The following is a 16,454-nucleotide window of genomic DNA, read 5'->3' on the forward strand; positions in this document are numbered from 1 at the left end:
AAGAAGGTTTGCAGGCCTACAGCAGGGCGGAAACCTGTAGCTGGAGTAAGCACCCAGCCAGTTGATAGTGGCCAATCTCAACATAAGTATCTGTAGACAATTTCACTCTCAAAAGCACCTGTACACTCTCCATATACAACAAAGTGGCTCCATATTGTCTATTTCTGAACTATACAGTATTATAAGGACTGTTAGAACAAAATGGCAGCGGGGCTTAGGTTTGACAAATGAATTAAATATAAACCCCACAAAACTCCTGGTGCTTTAGGTAGTCATCTCCTGGATGCAACTTACCAGAAATACATCAAACCATCAGTGTCAAGAAAGGGTCAAAGAGTGTTGTCGGCTCCTTCACAAGACGGGAGTGGGCTGGTGTGTTACATCTTGATAAGTCCCACGGTGCCCCTCATTCTCTGATTAACCTAGTTCTTACTAAAATTGTGTTCCTTTTCCCTTTGGCTGTCTCTTGAGCATTCCCTACTCTCCCCACAGGCTCCGATGGGCAGGAGAAGAACACAAACACAGTGTTCAGCAATTCTGACAAGACGTAGAAAGACAAGACTATAGATGCAGCCGTACCGTGTCTAGTTACCTGTGAGTGCCACCCATTTTGGCTCAACCCTTTTGACAAATCTCAGCAGCTGCTTTGAGAGCCTGGTTGACAGTAAAATTAAAATAACTATGTTTGAAAACTATATGAAATTTCAGCCCTGGCCTTTGGCGGGGCTTTCTTTCCTTATACACCAAGGACCAAAGCTGTGCAAGCACCTTCCTCGTGACTTTCCTTCACTCACCACCAACGCATAGCTAAGTGTGGATAGAATATTTTAAAACAGTTTGAGGTGGGTAAAGTGACTCCTTGACATCGCCTCTGCAAACGGACAGAGAGGAAACTAGCTGGAGGAGTCTTGTAGGAGAATCGAGCACGTCACAGGGCTTCCTAGTGAAATCATTACGCTAATTTGAACATTTTCCTCCTCAAGGTAACAAGTCTAACTGTTTAAAGCTGCCTAGTTCCTGTGCTCGAATTGTCTGAGAAAGAAACAGTCCATGTGCAAAGTGAAATAGCCAGATACCGATAAGGTACCTAAAGGGAACGGAACGCTGTCCTCACGCAAAATAACTAGAAAGTGGATGACTGCAGCAGTGGTGTGAGTTAAACATACACAGATGCTTAACAGAACTGTAGATCAGAGAGGACTTTAACAGGTGTGTGTGTGTGTGTGTGTGTGTGTGCGCGCGCGCGCGCGCGCGCGCGTGCGCACATGTTATCTAAATGACAAAACTGAAGAATAGAATCAAAGTAAGTACGAACTGGTCCTTGCCTGTTAGGCGGCCTGTCAGTAGTGAGCCAGCAGCTTCACAGTGTTACAACTTTATCTCTGTTAATGGCTAACCAAAGCCTCTTCCTCTCGAAAGTCTTAAAGGAAAAAGCAGTTTGTACTGGAAAGCGACATTTCCCAGAAGCCTTAAAATCTCCAATGGAAGGGCCTGGATGGGCCTGAGCATTGATTGATGGAGATAAGCCACTGTGCCTCCCTCCCCCCTCCTCCCCTCCCCTTCAATCCCCTACCCTCTTTTCCTCTCTCCCTAATGGGTTAGAATTCTTTTAAATTGACTATTATACCATGATCCCAGTGTTTTATTATGCAATAAGGGCGTCAGCTAGTGAGCCAACGGTCTGTGCTATTTTAACCAGGAATTCTATTTTAATACAGAACTCTTAGCTTGATCTTGTGCTAAAGTAAATGTGCTTGGCCCCATCCAGTTGAGTCTGGGGGAAAAAAATCTCTTCTTGTATTAGAAAAGGAGAAAATGACTGGGATCCGACACCATCAAGGAAAGGATTCCTCAGCCCTTTCAACTGGCAAACTTGTATACAAACAGGGTGGAAAATATGTAGTAACAGACTAAAAATGAGCACTATTTCTGCTTTATTTACCCACACAAGCATCTAAAAGCAGGCCTGTGGTGAATTTTTTGGCTTCAAGGAAAACCTGTTTTAAAAGTGCTATTTGCTTTTATCGACCACCTTGGAGACTCATTTGTATATAGAAAGCCTAATGGCCTGGAGGAAGCCCAGCAAAGGAGGTAAATAAAAATAAGCAAATGTCTTAACCACTTGTCCTGTGCAAATAGGGGAAAGAATGCTAAGAAAAAATGCTCTTGAGTCAGAGTGACTCAGAGCTGAGGAGGCCAGGAACGTCATTCCTCACCCAGTGCGAAGCTCCTGCCTTTCATCTCCGGTCTCAATGTGAGAATGTAAGTCTCCATCTAGTTCTTGCGAGGCTTGGTTCTATCTCTGGGTAAATGTGCTCACTAACAAATTATTTTGGCAGAGCATGGCCCAAGCCTGCGTGGAAAGTTCACAATCCTGAGAGACAGGGCAAGGGCTAAATGCCAGTGGTGGCCTCTTCCCCTCATGCCCGGTGACCCTGAGAATGGCCCTGAGGCCTCTACTTCCCCATCTGGGATGATTTTGCTTTCAGAGATCTTTGAGTTTTAGGAGCAAGTGGGAGAGTCCACAAAACAGGGATTACCAGGAGCTTTGAGATTCTCCAAAGAAAATCAGCATGAACAAGCTAAACGACTGACCGAGGAAGACACTGCCCAACGTGGCAGACAGATTAGAGCTGGAAGTCCTGAACAAATGCACTGTGAAATAGCATGGACTTCTGCCCGTCTGTGTTTCCAAAAAGAAATATGGCTAAATGTGTCAGCCCAGGGAAGCACCCACCAAACCAGATCAAAGGGAAGACCAAGGAGGCAGGAGCACCTGCCAGGGCGGCATCATTCACTTAATGGTAGAACGGGTACTTTCTGTCAGGTCAGTCTGTCTGCGGTTAGTAAATGCGGAAGTGCAGTGGTGTATGGCTGAAATGCTTGTAAGTGCGTCCTCAGTCTGAGAGAGGAAGCCCAGAGTGGTATTTGTCTGGTTACCTCAATGTCATGGTCCAATGCTGGGGTTTCCTAATTCCTAATTTACATGAGCACAGGGTTTTCCTAAAGATTTGTAACTTTCATGAGCACAGTCAAGGGTCTGACCAATTTGACTTTAACTGTTCTTGTGTATACCATGTACCTCTTCAATAGAAAAGCACCCAGGTTAAGCTGCAGGACACAGAAGAGAGACAGGCTATTTGAGAAGTTATGGCCTGAAATCCTCACCGATCCTGTAGAGAAGAAGTTCTCCTGCATCAGACATTTCAGTGAATGAATTAAGCTTGCTTGAGGTCACACACAACTTGCCTTCCATTGATGCTATCAACATGTGTTCTCCTTAGCAGCCCAGGGGAGCTCTAAAGGGGAAAACACAAGTGCCAAGAGCACAGTTCCGATCTCCTACCTGTGGTTCCTGGTCGTGACCGCTGGGATCCCTCTCGTAGCTCTCTGCATACAGTCTGATGGTGGCGCGAATGCCACTGGAGGAACTGAGCCGGAATATGAGCCGTGATGCGTCCGAGAAAATGATCCTCAGGCCCTGAGACCAAGAACATCCCAAAAGGCTCAGTGAACAAGTGAGCATGCAGGCAACGTTAACTAATACATGCTGCAGAAATCATAACAGCTCTGTACACCGAAGCCCTTTAGGGCCAGGCCAACTTATAGTCAGCTACTTGAGGTTATCCATTGGCTTCTTGACTCTATTTCTGTTACTTTGTGGTTAACGTTGGCAGATGTTGAAGAGCCAAACTATGCTTAGAATTTGGAGGGGGGAGGGGTCTAGTGATATGAGAATTGGAAAAACAGTGGAGATAACAGGGACAGGATACCATTTAATAAGTGTTCCCAAAGCCAAGGAGTAACCCTTAGGAATCTCAATGCGCTAGACATTAAGCAAATTATCTATTGCAATAAGAAATGCTCTGCCTCTCCCCCATTTTGAGTCTTGCTATGCACTCAAGCTGTCCTGTATGAAGACCCTGTCCCCACCTTACAAGAGCTGATATTACATGTGTACCCCAACATGCTGAGTAAAAGCTTCTCATTTTAAGGTTAAGGTCCCCCCCCCCCATATACTGTTTGGCTTAGCTTTGCCCCTTCCATTCTCATAGTGACAGAACCCTGCAATGAAGCCCTCAGGGCCACCACCTCATGCCACTATGAGTGTTGCTGAGAACAACCTGACCCTCTTACACGACCCTTTCTTACCTAGAAGTGCTGGGCACCAGTTTGGCATAGTACAAAGCTATAGCCAGGTGAATTAGGTGCTATCCAAGACTAATTTTGTTTTTAAGCTTTGAACATTGTATCCCTACTTTATGTTTTTTCTCATTAGTGACAAGGATAGTCAAAATTATGACCATATTTTTATGACCATAAGATCCTGTTCTGACTTCTGGTGGAAATATGTTCTAAGTCAACTAATAAAGTAACTCTGATTAGAAAAGCACTGGAAAGACTAGAGGAAAAAACAGAGTGTCTGCCAGTTGCTACCTCTTAAAAAGTAGATGTCTTAGGTGATTTCAACATCTGACATTTTCCCTGTAATTTATCATTAAAGTGTCCCTGGAGGAGCTTAGCATGGCTGTCCTCTGTGAGTGGCTCCACCCAGCAGCAGCCAAATGGAAGCATATGCAGAGATCCACAGCCAAACATGGGGTGGAGCACAGGGAATCTTGGGGAAGAGTGGGGCGGGGAAGGATGGAGGACTCAGAGGGAACAGCAGCTCCATGGGAGGACCAACAGAACCAACTAACCAGAGCCTGGGGGCGCTGTGGAGACAATGGGCAGCTCAGTCATCATCCTGGTCTCCTAGTGAGGGAAGTGGGGGCCGCCTCTGACATGGATTCCCTGCCCACTTTTTTTTTTTTTTTGGCTTTTCGAGACAGGGTTTCTCTGTTTAGCCTTGCCTGTCCTGGACTCGCTGTCTAGACCAGGCTGGCCTCAAACTCACAGCAATCCACCTGCCTCTGCCTCCCAAGTGCTGGGATTAAAGGCATACACCACCACGCCTGGCCCACTGGCTGCTTTTTTGTTGTTGTTGTTGTGTTCCCCTAGTGGGGTGACCTCACTAGGCCACAGGGAGAGGGGATGGCCTCAGTCCTGATACAACTTAGTATACTGGGGTGGGTGGATGGGGGATTTCCCTTCTCTGGGGAGTAGGGCAGGGAGAGGGGGAAACAGGGAGGGAGGGTGGGACCAGGAGGAGAGGAGGTTACGACCAGGATGTAAAGTAAATAATTAATAAAAAAATAATAATGAAAAAATGTCCCTGGCTTCCAGTTCTGTCAGTTATGACCTGGCCAGTATTAAAATCATGCCATTCCTGCTGTGTGGATCTGACTGCCGGTTCTTTACCCCATCCCAGTCCTGACCACATCTGATACAGGAGGGCATCAGATCCCATCCGCACAGGGGTCTATTTTTAAAAGTTTTGTTTCCTCAAACACAAAGCTTTTATTTCTCTTAGAGTTGTTCAACACAAACCAATGGGAATCATCTCCCTTACTGGCAACTGCATACTAGTTTCTATTTGTTGGATTAACATACAAAAGTGGCCTTATGGAGGAAGCACTGGACTACGTCCGAGGTATACGAAGGTAAAGACACAATGTTTGTCCTTCGTGAGCCTGGAGTCATCTATTACAAACATCAAACACTGTTTCTTAGCTTTTGCCACCAGAGAGCGGAACAGTCAATGTAATATCAAGTGGAGCACAAGATCACATTTCCTACTATCCGGAAAACACCTGCTATGAAATGATGTTCAAAATCACAGACCCGTGAGAGTCCCACAGCTATGCTCTCTGATATTTTAACAGATGCTTTCAAAACTGTTACTCATGTTTAAGGCTACATTCTCATTGTCACAAAATGGGTCACACAGTGCATAACTCATCACTCCCAGGACTATGTATGGCTTGTCTATGCATTGATTAAAGCAATTCTAAGGCTGAGGTACTTGACACACCTGTCATTGCAAGTGCCAAATAACCTGGGGCTACCTTTTCTGGTCCTTTCCCAGATGCAAGTCTTTCTTTCATCACACAGGGAAACTCCTGGGTTTTTTTTTTTTTTTTTAATAGCCAATAGGAGATATATAGGATTTCAGGTCACACTGAATCATCAATTTGTAATAAGTTCATAACTAAACCTTTACAAATGAAATCACATTCTCCCTCTGGCTATAAAAGACCACTAGAGATTATTAGGAAGGTAGAGATTTTGAACTTGAAAGGTGGTAACAGAATGCATGCCGGCTGCCATGCCTTGCCCATCATGGTGGGCTGTTATCTACAGCAACCGTGATCCAAAATTAACCCTCCCTTAAGCTGCGCCATCTCAGGAATTGGTCTTAGGGAAATACAGCTGTCCCTGAGTACCATTCCTATGTCTGAGTAGTTGGATTGGATTTCCTTGAGATCTGCATGTTTCCTTCAATGAGCATGATGAATTTGCAGTGCAAACTCGAGCCATGTTCTTTCCAGCATGAATCATTATGACTATGAATAAATCAGTAAGGACAAAGTCACTATTAAACAAGACCTGCCAAGCTTCTTACCATTCCTTAATTTCACCAAAAGAATAATAATAATAATGTTATGCTTTCCCTTTATTTTTGCTGTTGTCTTTTTAGGGGTTGGCAACAGAAAACCTATAGGTGAAATTTGTCAGGCCCTCTTTTTCTTTTTTAATCAAGTTGTACCGGGATACAGCCACGCCCATTCAGTTGAGGATTGCCTATGGCTATTTTTGCACTATGGTTTTAGAGATTAATAATCGTGGCAGAGATCATCTAGTGCATAAGGCTTAAAATATTTATTATATAGATCTCTTCAAAAAAGTGTCCACTGGCCTCGGGTATAAACAATTACATCATGCACAGCCTGGAATATTTACCCTTCAACCTTATAGCAGAAAACGGAAAATGTGGCTGGTTGCCAAATGAAACTTCAGCAAGAGAGAAAAAACAACGACGAAGATCAACACCAGGGGCTTCAAGCCCTCCGCTTCCCAGGTGTTCCAATTCCAGCTGTCACTGTATCTGGAGTACATCCCACATCGAATGACTTCTGACCCCTGCTAGAAGTAGATGTAATGAATGGAACTTTAGTTTGCCACTCCCAGTGCAGGCCGTTTATAATGCCCACCTCCTCAGTCCTGTAAGAATATTGTCAGACGGTATGAAGCGAGATGTGAGACGTTCTCTCAGAAGCCAAGTGTTTTGAAAGCTTTTCCTTCCCCCCAAGGAACTGGTTGTCTTTTGCTTTCTGACAATAAGCACTTTGTAACTAACCATATTTCCCTTCTCAATATGGCTGCCAGGATGCTTAGCACTAAAAGCTGAGTCCAAGTGGGTCTCTGTGACTTGGGAAGCTATGAGTTTTTTTCTTCTTCTGCCCTTGGCGCTCTAATTTATACATTCCCCAGTCTCGATTTCTGTTTCTCATTTATATCCTAACAGCTTCATTATGTGTTTCTGCAGCCATAAGTCCTCCTGAAGAGAAGGCCCGGAGCAAATGGATATAAAACAAGTTCCCATGGCAACTTGACACTTAAGTGTTTGACCTACTATGTCTTGTTCTCAGATCATTCCTTAGCACTGGGAAGGAGTGACTTACACACCTTGTTCACCTCCGCTTTAGCTGCAGAGGCAGGACAACAGAGTAGACCCTCCATAAAAACATGTTAACTAATGTCACTACATGTTTAACACCTAGAGTTGACAGTGCCTCATCCTGCAGATACCTGGACCGTGCTATGTGTCAGATCTTAGTTTTTAGAACAATATGGCTCCTCTGTAGCCACAGCAGCTAAAGTAGCTAGAATGTCAGAATGACACAAAATTATGATAAACAAACAAACATAGGAGAGGGTGCCTCTCTCCATTAGCAGATAGTGTAAGTTATGGGGCCAGGAGGTATAAAAGTTTCTGCCTCCAATTTACCTGTGGTGCACACTTCAGTGCTGAGAGTTTGGCCCACCCTAGATCTGTTGCAATCTCACCTACTGAACGCAGCAATCTCTACACAAATACCCAGTCAGTACTCGGACACCAACGTGCCCTTTTTCTCTCATTCTCTTTCTTAGTTTTACCCCTCTTTGATTTACTGTGCACCGGAAGTTTGGATATGGTTCAGGAATAGCAACCAGATACACCCAGGCTAGAATTCTGGCTCAGCCACTTGCTAGCCAGTGGTCTTGAGTAAGGCATTTAAACTCTCCAAGCCTTAGTTTCCTAACTTGGATGGAAAGTAATACAGCCTTGCTGATAGGGTGGCTGGGTGCATCATATCAGGAATTGTCTGGAAAGTGCTTTGGGAAGCTTCAATCATCATAGAAGTGCTGTGATTCTTCCTATGTGAAAGCTGGATGATGCTAAACATGATTACCAATAAAGCCATAAAGCTGGTGTCTTATGATGGTGTATACTTATTTATTTTTATTATATTTTACTATCATTGTATATGTGGTTTTGGTAGTGAGGTGTGTACGCAGGTGCCACACTCTATGTGTGGCAGTCAGAGGACAACTTTTGGGGAGTTGGTTCTCTTCTTCTACCATGTGGGGACCTGGGCATTGAACTCAGGTCATCAGTCCTATTTATTTGGACTTTACCTGCTGAGCAATCTCACTGCCCCTTCTTAAAAATCAGGCAGAATTAAGATCTGGTTTTCAGAAAATTGCCCGCCCTCTGAAATCACTGTTGATGTTATCAGTCTCCTGACAATTATCTTCCTCATGTCTGCCCTGAAATGGCTTCTTCAACAATAAAATATTTCTTTGTTAATAGTCATTACTTAACACTTAAGGACCCAAAACCCTCAGATGTGGTCCTCTGTTTGTGGAGGAGAAAGGAGATTGTGAAAACTGGCTCAGTGTTCCAACACTGTTAGGAAGAGCCTCTAGGCCTTTGGACTCCAGGCAATCCTGATGCTCCTCCACACAAAAGGACTCATGTTCATGTACCACTTCTCATGCAGAGTGTCTGACCAGTGTCTCCTGTTTGGTATGATACTCAAAGCTGGCTCAGAGCCTTATGTAGAGTAAGTTTCTGATAAATGTTTGATAAATGAATGTTGGAGTTGTTTTTGTTTGGGTGGTTTTTTTTAAACCCGCATGTAAATCAAGGCAGAGAGAGATGTGCTAGTTGCTAAATCCATGCAGAGCTGCCAGATGTTAGCTTGGAGACTCTAGGACATGTTGCAGCCAGGCGGGAGGAGACACTGTGCATTACCGACAACTATTGGCAGCATCTGACTTAGTCGAATACTGATATAGGAGGAATTCCAGGGGGGAAACAGCATATGGCCCTGAAATCTGGTACTGCATCACATGTACAGTCATTTGGCCACATGAGCATGTGAACCTGGAGGCAGGACAACCCTGGGAGACACTCTGAGCCTAATGTGGATATTATCTCCCACAGGAAATCCTGGTCGTTTATCTGGAAAGCTTCAAGGTGAAAACACTGCCATGTGACGTCTGAACCATATTTTGTAGAAGAAAACATGCAGCCCATAGAGCAGGGGATTTGGATGGAACACATATCAGGAGGAAAAAAAATACATAGAATTGCCTATTTTCCTTTCTTAAGTCATAGAATTAATTGGAAACATGAGTTGAGTAAGGCAGCAGCTAGTCCATACAGGGCCTTTGTATGAGCTATAAAATGGGATCACACCTGGGTGGGAGAGCAACACAAAAGCACCCCCACTATTGGCTAGCTTTGGACTTAGACTTCAGCTATCCTGTTAGGCTGGGTGCCTGTGTACAGTGCACTGGCTGCACACCTACACCAGAGACATTTTCTCATTCAGGCTTTGTCTTAGTTCCTTTTCTACTGCTGTGACAAAACACCATGACCTAGACAACTTGTAAAAGAAAAGCATTTAGATTGGGGACTCAGCTTCCAGAGGGTTAGGGTCTGTGACCCAAAGGCATGACACTGGAGCAGTACTTGAGTGCTTATGTCTGATCCACAAGCATAAGGCAGAGATTGGCGGCAAGACAGAGGCAGAGAAAGGGGGAGGGAAAGAGACAAAGAGAGACAGAGAGAGCTCAGTAACAGGTTACACAATAATGCGGGCTTATAAAACCTCAAAGCCCATCCCTAGTGACACACCTCCAACAAGGCCACACCTTCCAGTTCTTCCTAAACTGTTTAATCAACTACAGACCAAGCAGCCAAATATATGAGCCTTTGGGGTCCGTTCTCATTCCCGTCCATGCCACCTGCAGGAGCTGGGAGAGCTGGTGCTGGGGTCATGAGATCAGAGAGCTAGCCCTGCCCTCTTACTAGCTGTACAACTTGGAAGAGTTGTACACCTTGACTGAGAAGCACAGTGAAGCTGGCTCTGGAGGTGTAGGTGCAGGTAAGCCAGCCCCAAGGGCATGAGATCAGGAGAGCTGATGACTGTGCCTCCTACTGATGGTTGCCTTGAGTGGCCTAGCCAGGGCAGTGAAGGGGAGCTTGCCCTGGTGGTGTGGTGTGGATAAGAAAGGGCCAGCTAGCTGACTAGCTCAACTACCACCTAGGCCCAGATCCAGGACTCTGCATTGGCCCACCCCAAAATCTATATCATCTGCAAACAGTTGGGATGTGTGAAAGTGCCAGTCCTGCTGTTCCAAAACTGCGGGATCTCCATGACACAGGGCAACAACAGGACAACCAGGAGTAATCCCGGGGAGGATCCAATATTGATGGTGTCACAGAAGCCAGAAATCTTGAACCAAACCAATGACCTATTGCAAAGAACATTTACAAGTTAATATGTGTGGACAGAGGGATACACTGTGACACACTACAACTTCCATGATAAGATGCTTTCTATGCTTTGTTTTTGATGTTTTTGTTGTTTGTTTACATGTATATTTTATTTTGGGAGGAGATTGCAAGGGCAAAAACGAGGGGACAGGGAGATGAGTGGGACTGGGGTACGTGATGTGAAACTCACAAGAATCAATAAAAAGTTAAAAAAAATAATCAGCAAGCCTTTTGGGGTCCAACAATTAGAAAGAATGAAAGAATCATTTGGGGAAAATCAAGCCAAATGACTCCTTTAACCAGATGCTCTCTCTCAAAGCACCCATCTAGCAAATACTACCTTAAGTGATGAGAAGCTGCTTGGATTTTCCTCATGAAAATCCTAACCATCAAATGCGGGCCAGTGGCAACTGATGTGTACCACTTCTTGGTTAGAATTACTGCCCATCCCTGCGAACTCCACATCACACTGGCACTGGGACTGGGAGACCTTGGAATCAGAAATACTTACCCCAGTCCGAGCAGCACTTCTTCCCTTAGTTCCTGTGAGAGTATGCAACCTTGCCTTTGAATCACTGTGACCACACAGAGACATTAGAGTTTCAGTAGGATGGGCCTGTGATGGAAGAACGCTTGTGCTCTTCACAGTTTACAAGACAGCCCTAAACCTACCAACTTTGCAAGGAGAGGTGAACTCATTGTAACTGAACTCTCTAGACGCAGAATGAGGGCCTCCTAACTAACAAGAAAACATGTTAGCATCACTCTGTTTTCATAGCAGAAACAACATGTTTAGTCCTTGAAGGGAAAATAGGAAAATCTCAGGGAAACCAATACTAGACAATATCTTTTCCAACAGTTTTCAACAAGTCCCACCAAAAGGCATATTTAGCAGAGCAGATAGCCAAATTGTCTTCATTTTCCATGACAACAGTGTTGCAGAACTGTTTAAGTAGAGAATTATAATTGTAGATATCATAATACCCCATGATATTATTGTCTATAATCAACCTTGCTGTCCAGAAAGCTAAACAGCCATATAATTACATTCTATTGAGTATGATACAATGGCCTCACCTGAGCCAGCTCTTGCTTACTCTTCTGGGAATGGATCAAATATCATTTCCCTCTGAAGATCTTTCTAGAATTGTGGTCTAGATTAGTTCCCCAATATGCATGCCCAACTAAGTTCTTTCTCTATAATAATGTTCAATAAGTTCAGGCTCTTCCCTACTTTTTCTTCTATTAGATATAGTGTATTCTGTTTTGTGTTGAGGTCTTTGATCCACTTGGTCTTAAGTTTTGCACATAGTGATAAATATGAATCTATTTGTATTTTTCTATATGCAGACATCCAGTTAGATTAACACCATTTGTTGATGATGCTTCCTTTGTTCCATTGTATGGTTTGGTTTTCTTTGTAGAAAAAAAATCAGTTTTCTGCCTCCTATAGCCAAGTAGGACTCCCAGCAGAGGGAGGGGGACACCAACCCACCCATAAAACTTTCAACCCAAAATGTGTCTTGCCTACAAGAAGTGTAGGGATAAAGATAGAATAGATATCGAGGGAATAGCAGACCAATGATTGGCTCAACTTGAGACCCACCTTATGAGAAAGAAACAATCCTTGTCACTGTTAATGATACTCTGCTATTCTAACAAACAGTAATCTAGCATAACTATCTTCTAAAAGGCTTCACCCAGCAGCTGATAGAAACAGATGCAGAGACCCACAGCCAAACAATAGGCCATGCTCAGAGAGTACTGTGGAAGAGCAGGAGGAAGGGTAGAGGGAGCCTGAGGGGTCAAGGACAACACAAGAAGACCTACAGAGTCAACTAACCTGGGCCCATTGGAGTTCACAGAAACCGAACCACCAACCAAAGAACATGCGAGGGATGTAAAGTGAACAAATAAATAAAGTAATGAGAAAAAAATCTCAGGTAAAAAGTCTTAAAAATAATAATGTTCAATTTAATTACAAGTTCAACTTCAAGTTGCATATGCTGTTGTGTTCTCAGGACCAGAGATAGGGCTGAGTGGCAAATAGCAACTGTGTGGTAAATGCTCATCCAGTGGATAAGAATATAAATGAATCAATTCAATTTCCTTCGGCATATTCTAAATTAGGAAAGAAATTCCTATTTATCACAAAGATTGTTTTGCAATGCCACAGTATACCTGCTATGGTAACACCACATTCCTCACACACTTCTGTTACTCTACCCAGAAGGACTATTGTGCCTGAGCACCAGCGCCAGCTTTCAGACCTAAACTCTATTGGTGGGACTCAGCAGTGCTACTGAATCATTCCCAGTGTTCTGTTTCTGGATGCACAAACCACACTCCAATAAATGGCATGGGACAGAGCAACGGCCAGCTGTCATTGGTATAGTCTCTCAGGTGGTTCATTGATAAGGGCGAGATGGAAGTTGATGGGTGAAACTGAAGATGGACCAGTAATCCCTGAAGAGAGAAGCCCTTGGCTTTGGAGTTTCAGCATCCTTGGTTACCACCATTCAGGGGCCTTTGCATGATGCAGTAGATTCTGGTAGCTCAGTAAACTTCTCTGGGTGCAGAGTAGAGAAGATGATGACACCAAGGGACAAAGTCAAGCACCACATCCAAGAATGGAAGTATGATTTCCAGACTGCCAATCCACTTTCATTATTGTTTCTAAATATTGATATTTAAAAGGACAGCCCTGGTTCCTGCACATTAAAATGACAAGTTAGAAAGCAAGTGGGCTTCAAAGCAGGCTTTCCTCCAAATGATTTCTTTCTCCAACTGTTTTCATGCAGCCTGTGTCACTTGAAGCACCAACATGCCTAGAGTTAGCCCAGAGTTATGCATAAGTAAATTTGGCTTGGCTTTCCTTATTGGCTAGCTGGTACACATGTGTTTATACCAAGTTTTAAATATCAGACGACTGTTCCTCATGAATTATCTCATCACAGGTGGGATTTTCTGATTTTTGAGCTTGCTAAATAAAAACACAGATTTGTGTGTGTGAATAGAGAAAGAGTCTCAGTTGGTTAAATATTGTTCCTGAAGGATCAAGTTTTCCCATGTAAAAGCAAATTTTCCTGATTGTAGGCTAAAGCTCTGGTTTGAGGCCACTGTGGTGTCAATACACCAGCTCTCAGTGTCTGATCACCTTTCCCAGCTGGCCCTTCACTCACAGGCCTAAGACTAAAAATTTTCCTACCATTAGCACTGAAGCATCTCATAGCTGTGGGCATGAAACAGATGGGACTCGGGGTGCAAGTAGGAAATAGGATAAGGCAATGGTAGGAGATTATCTTGGTACTAATATGTTCCTTGGGAAGTTGGTGGTGAATGGGAGAGAGGGCTCAGCAGCAAGAGTCAGACTCCCAGGGCATGCCAAAGTGGCCCTCGTCTTGTTGCAAGGCTTATGCTGGGAACGTCTTAGACTCATCGGTAATTTAATCAAACCCTTCCCCTACTCACATTGTAACTATGGACTTAATTTCTCCCATTCGGATTTGGAGAAAGCAGCATTGTTCACTCATGTATTTCCTATACCTGAGAATAATCAGTGACAGATCCCCCCCCGACACACACCCCAAAAAGAATGAGGAATAACTACAGTGACACCAAACCTTGCTGAATTGCTATTTCCAAATCCAGTAGGTTCTTGGTTCCAAATAGAGTAAAATATCCAGCAGCTTAAAAACAGTCAGTGAATCCTATGAAGGCTGGAAAACCAAAGGAGATAAAGGAGGCCCTGGGAATTCAGAGAATTCAAGTAGGGGTGGAGGCCTCTGGGCTTCCTTCTTGCTCCTGCCATGACCCTTGCAGGGTCTTGGACAAGACACAGTTCCCTGAACATTTCCATGGCCATGGGGCTGGCCAGGGACTTATCACCACAACAGGATTAAGCAATTTGGTTGGAAAAGCATTTCTATTTTATCTCTAGAGATGCATGTGGAATGGCTTTCCCCTACCCCCACCCCCACCCCCATTATCTGCTTCCTGACTTTGACCTCAAAGTAAGGACAAAAAAAGGAGACTAAGCTGCCTTAACGAACCTTTCCCTTCCTGAATCAGAACGTATGTGTTGGGGGGCAGGGTGTAATTTGAGTTGAATCACTGAGTGATGACTCAGAAACCAGAGACTCGCTCATATCTTCACATGACACCCTGCCAGGTCTATTTTCCCTTTGCTTTTCTTATTATCTGTGACTCATCAAATGCCCAGGTCTCTCCATCACAGGGTGTTCTTTTTGTTTCATTTGTTACAGTGTTGGGGGTCAAGATAGTAAAATGTTCAATCTCTATTACATCTCCAGTGTTCTCAAGGCTGCTCAAGTAAGTTTAGTTAAGCATTTACTAGTGCTCTTTTTGTTCTTTTTGCAGTATCTGATTTTCCAAGTGACTACATAAGGTAGCCATTTATTATTCTTATCTTCTCAGATAGAAAATCTTGGATAGGGAGAACAAATAAAATAATTCATCAAGAAGGTAGATCAATTAATTGGATTTAAAGCCCACTCAATATGAGAGAATTTATGCCTGATACCATAAACCCAACTAAATAAGGCTGATGAGGTCATAGACTTTAGGGAAGAACCTCCTGATGGCACGTTCCTAAACCAGTGTCAGTCCCAACTGCATTTTAAACACTTATACTTACAAGTAAGTGTGGCTTTCATCCTGCAGCAAAGACACTTGTTTTTTTCAATTAACAGAGAGCATTACAGAAAGCCACAACTGGTCTCAATGACATGAACAACTGACTCAAGGATGCCCAGCCCCAACTGATAAATCTACAGTACAAACCCCTACACCTAAGGCTAAGGCAACGTGAAGAAGCGATAGAAAGACTTTGAAAATCATATGGTCAACATGTGTCCTCTGCGTGTCACGAGGAATTGTACCCCTGACATCTTAACAATGTGCTCGCTTAACAAGACTATGCAATGACAATACCAACCAACATTCCAAAGGAGATGGGGAAAAACCTCACAAGGTGTCACCTTTGGATCAAGCAATGAGTACTACTACGAGAAGAATAAGTCTTCTCTGGGGACCAGCCCCACTGATAGGTTGCCTAATTCCAAGTGGTCAGCCCTAAATAGTGTACATACGAGCAAAATTAAATGGATTCATCATGTTTATCATATTACGCACATACATATACACATGTAGGTATAGGTGACAATAATAACTAAAAAAGAGGAGGGAGAGAGGAAACATGGGAAGAGTTGCAGAGGGGAGAGAGTGGAGAAATGGTGTAAATACAGTACTCAGGTATGAAATCCTCAGAAAATGCTACAAAAAACAGAGGGGCAGAGAGCCAGGCAGTTCACTCAGTTGGCAAGTTCAAGGCCAGCCTAAGATGCATAGTGAGTTTCAGGCCAGCCTAAGCTACAGTATGAGACCCTGTTTGCAAAAAAAAAAAAAAAAAAAAAAAAAAAAAAAAGTATTGATTTGTTGAGAATATGCAGAAAGGGGATGCCTTCCCCAGCTGCTGGTAAGAGTGTAAACTGAGACATTCACTATGGAAACAAGAACTAAAATCAGAACTACCATTTGGTCAGTTCAGCGATACTAGGTATATATCTGAAGGGCTCTAAATCATCATACCCTAGAGAAACAGTTAAATCTATGTTTATCGATACGCTACACATATCAGGCTAGAAATGAAACCACCCCAGATGTCCATTAACAGATGAACGGATAAGCAAAGTGTGATGTATGGTACACAATGAATTTTCAT

The 16,454-nt window shown here is 43.6% G+C and overlaps 1 protein-coding gene across 1 annotated transcript in view; it reads right to left on the reverse strand.

Annotated features, from left to right (window-relative positions):
- Positions 1-16,454, reverse strand: part of Pgm5 (phosphoglucomutase 5) — a 170,041-nt gene that overhangs the window by 20,867 nt on the left and 132,720 nt on the right. The window contains exon 10 of the mRNA XM_051146273.1: positions 3,347-3,481. Coding sequence (XP_051002230.1) covers positions 3,347-3,481 — 135 coding nt within the window. The remainder of the gene's footprint in view (positions 1-3,346; positions 3,482-16,454) is intronic.

Source organism: Acomys russatus, chromosome 5 (genome assembly GCF_903995435.1).
Source record: "Acomys russatus chromosome 5, mAcoRus1.1, whole genome shotgun sequence".
Classification (NCBI taxonomy): domain Eukaryota; kingdom Metazoa; phylum Chordata; class Mammalia; order Rodentia; family Muridae; genus Acomys; species Acomys russatus.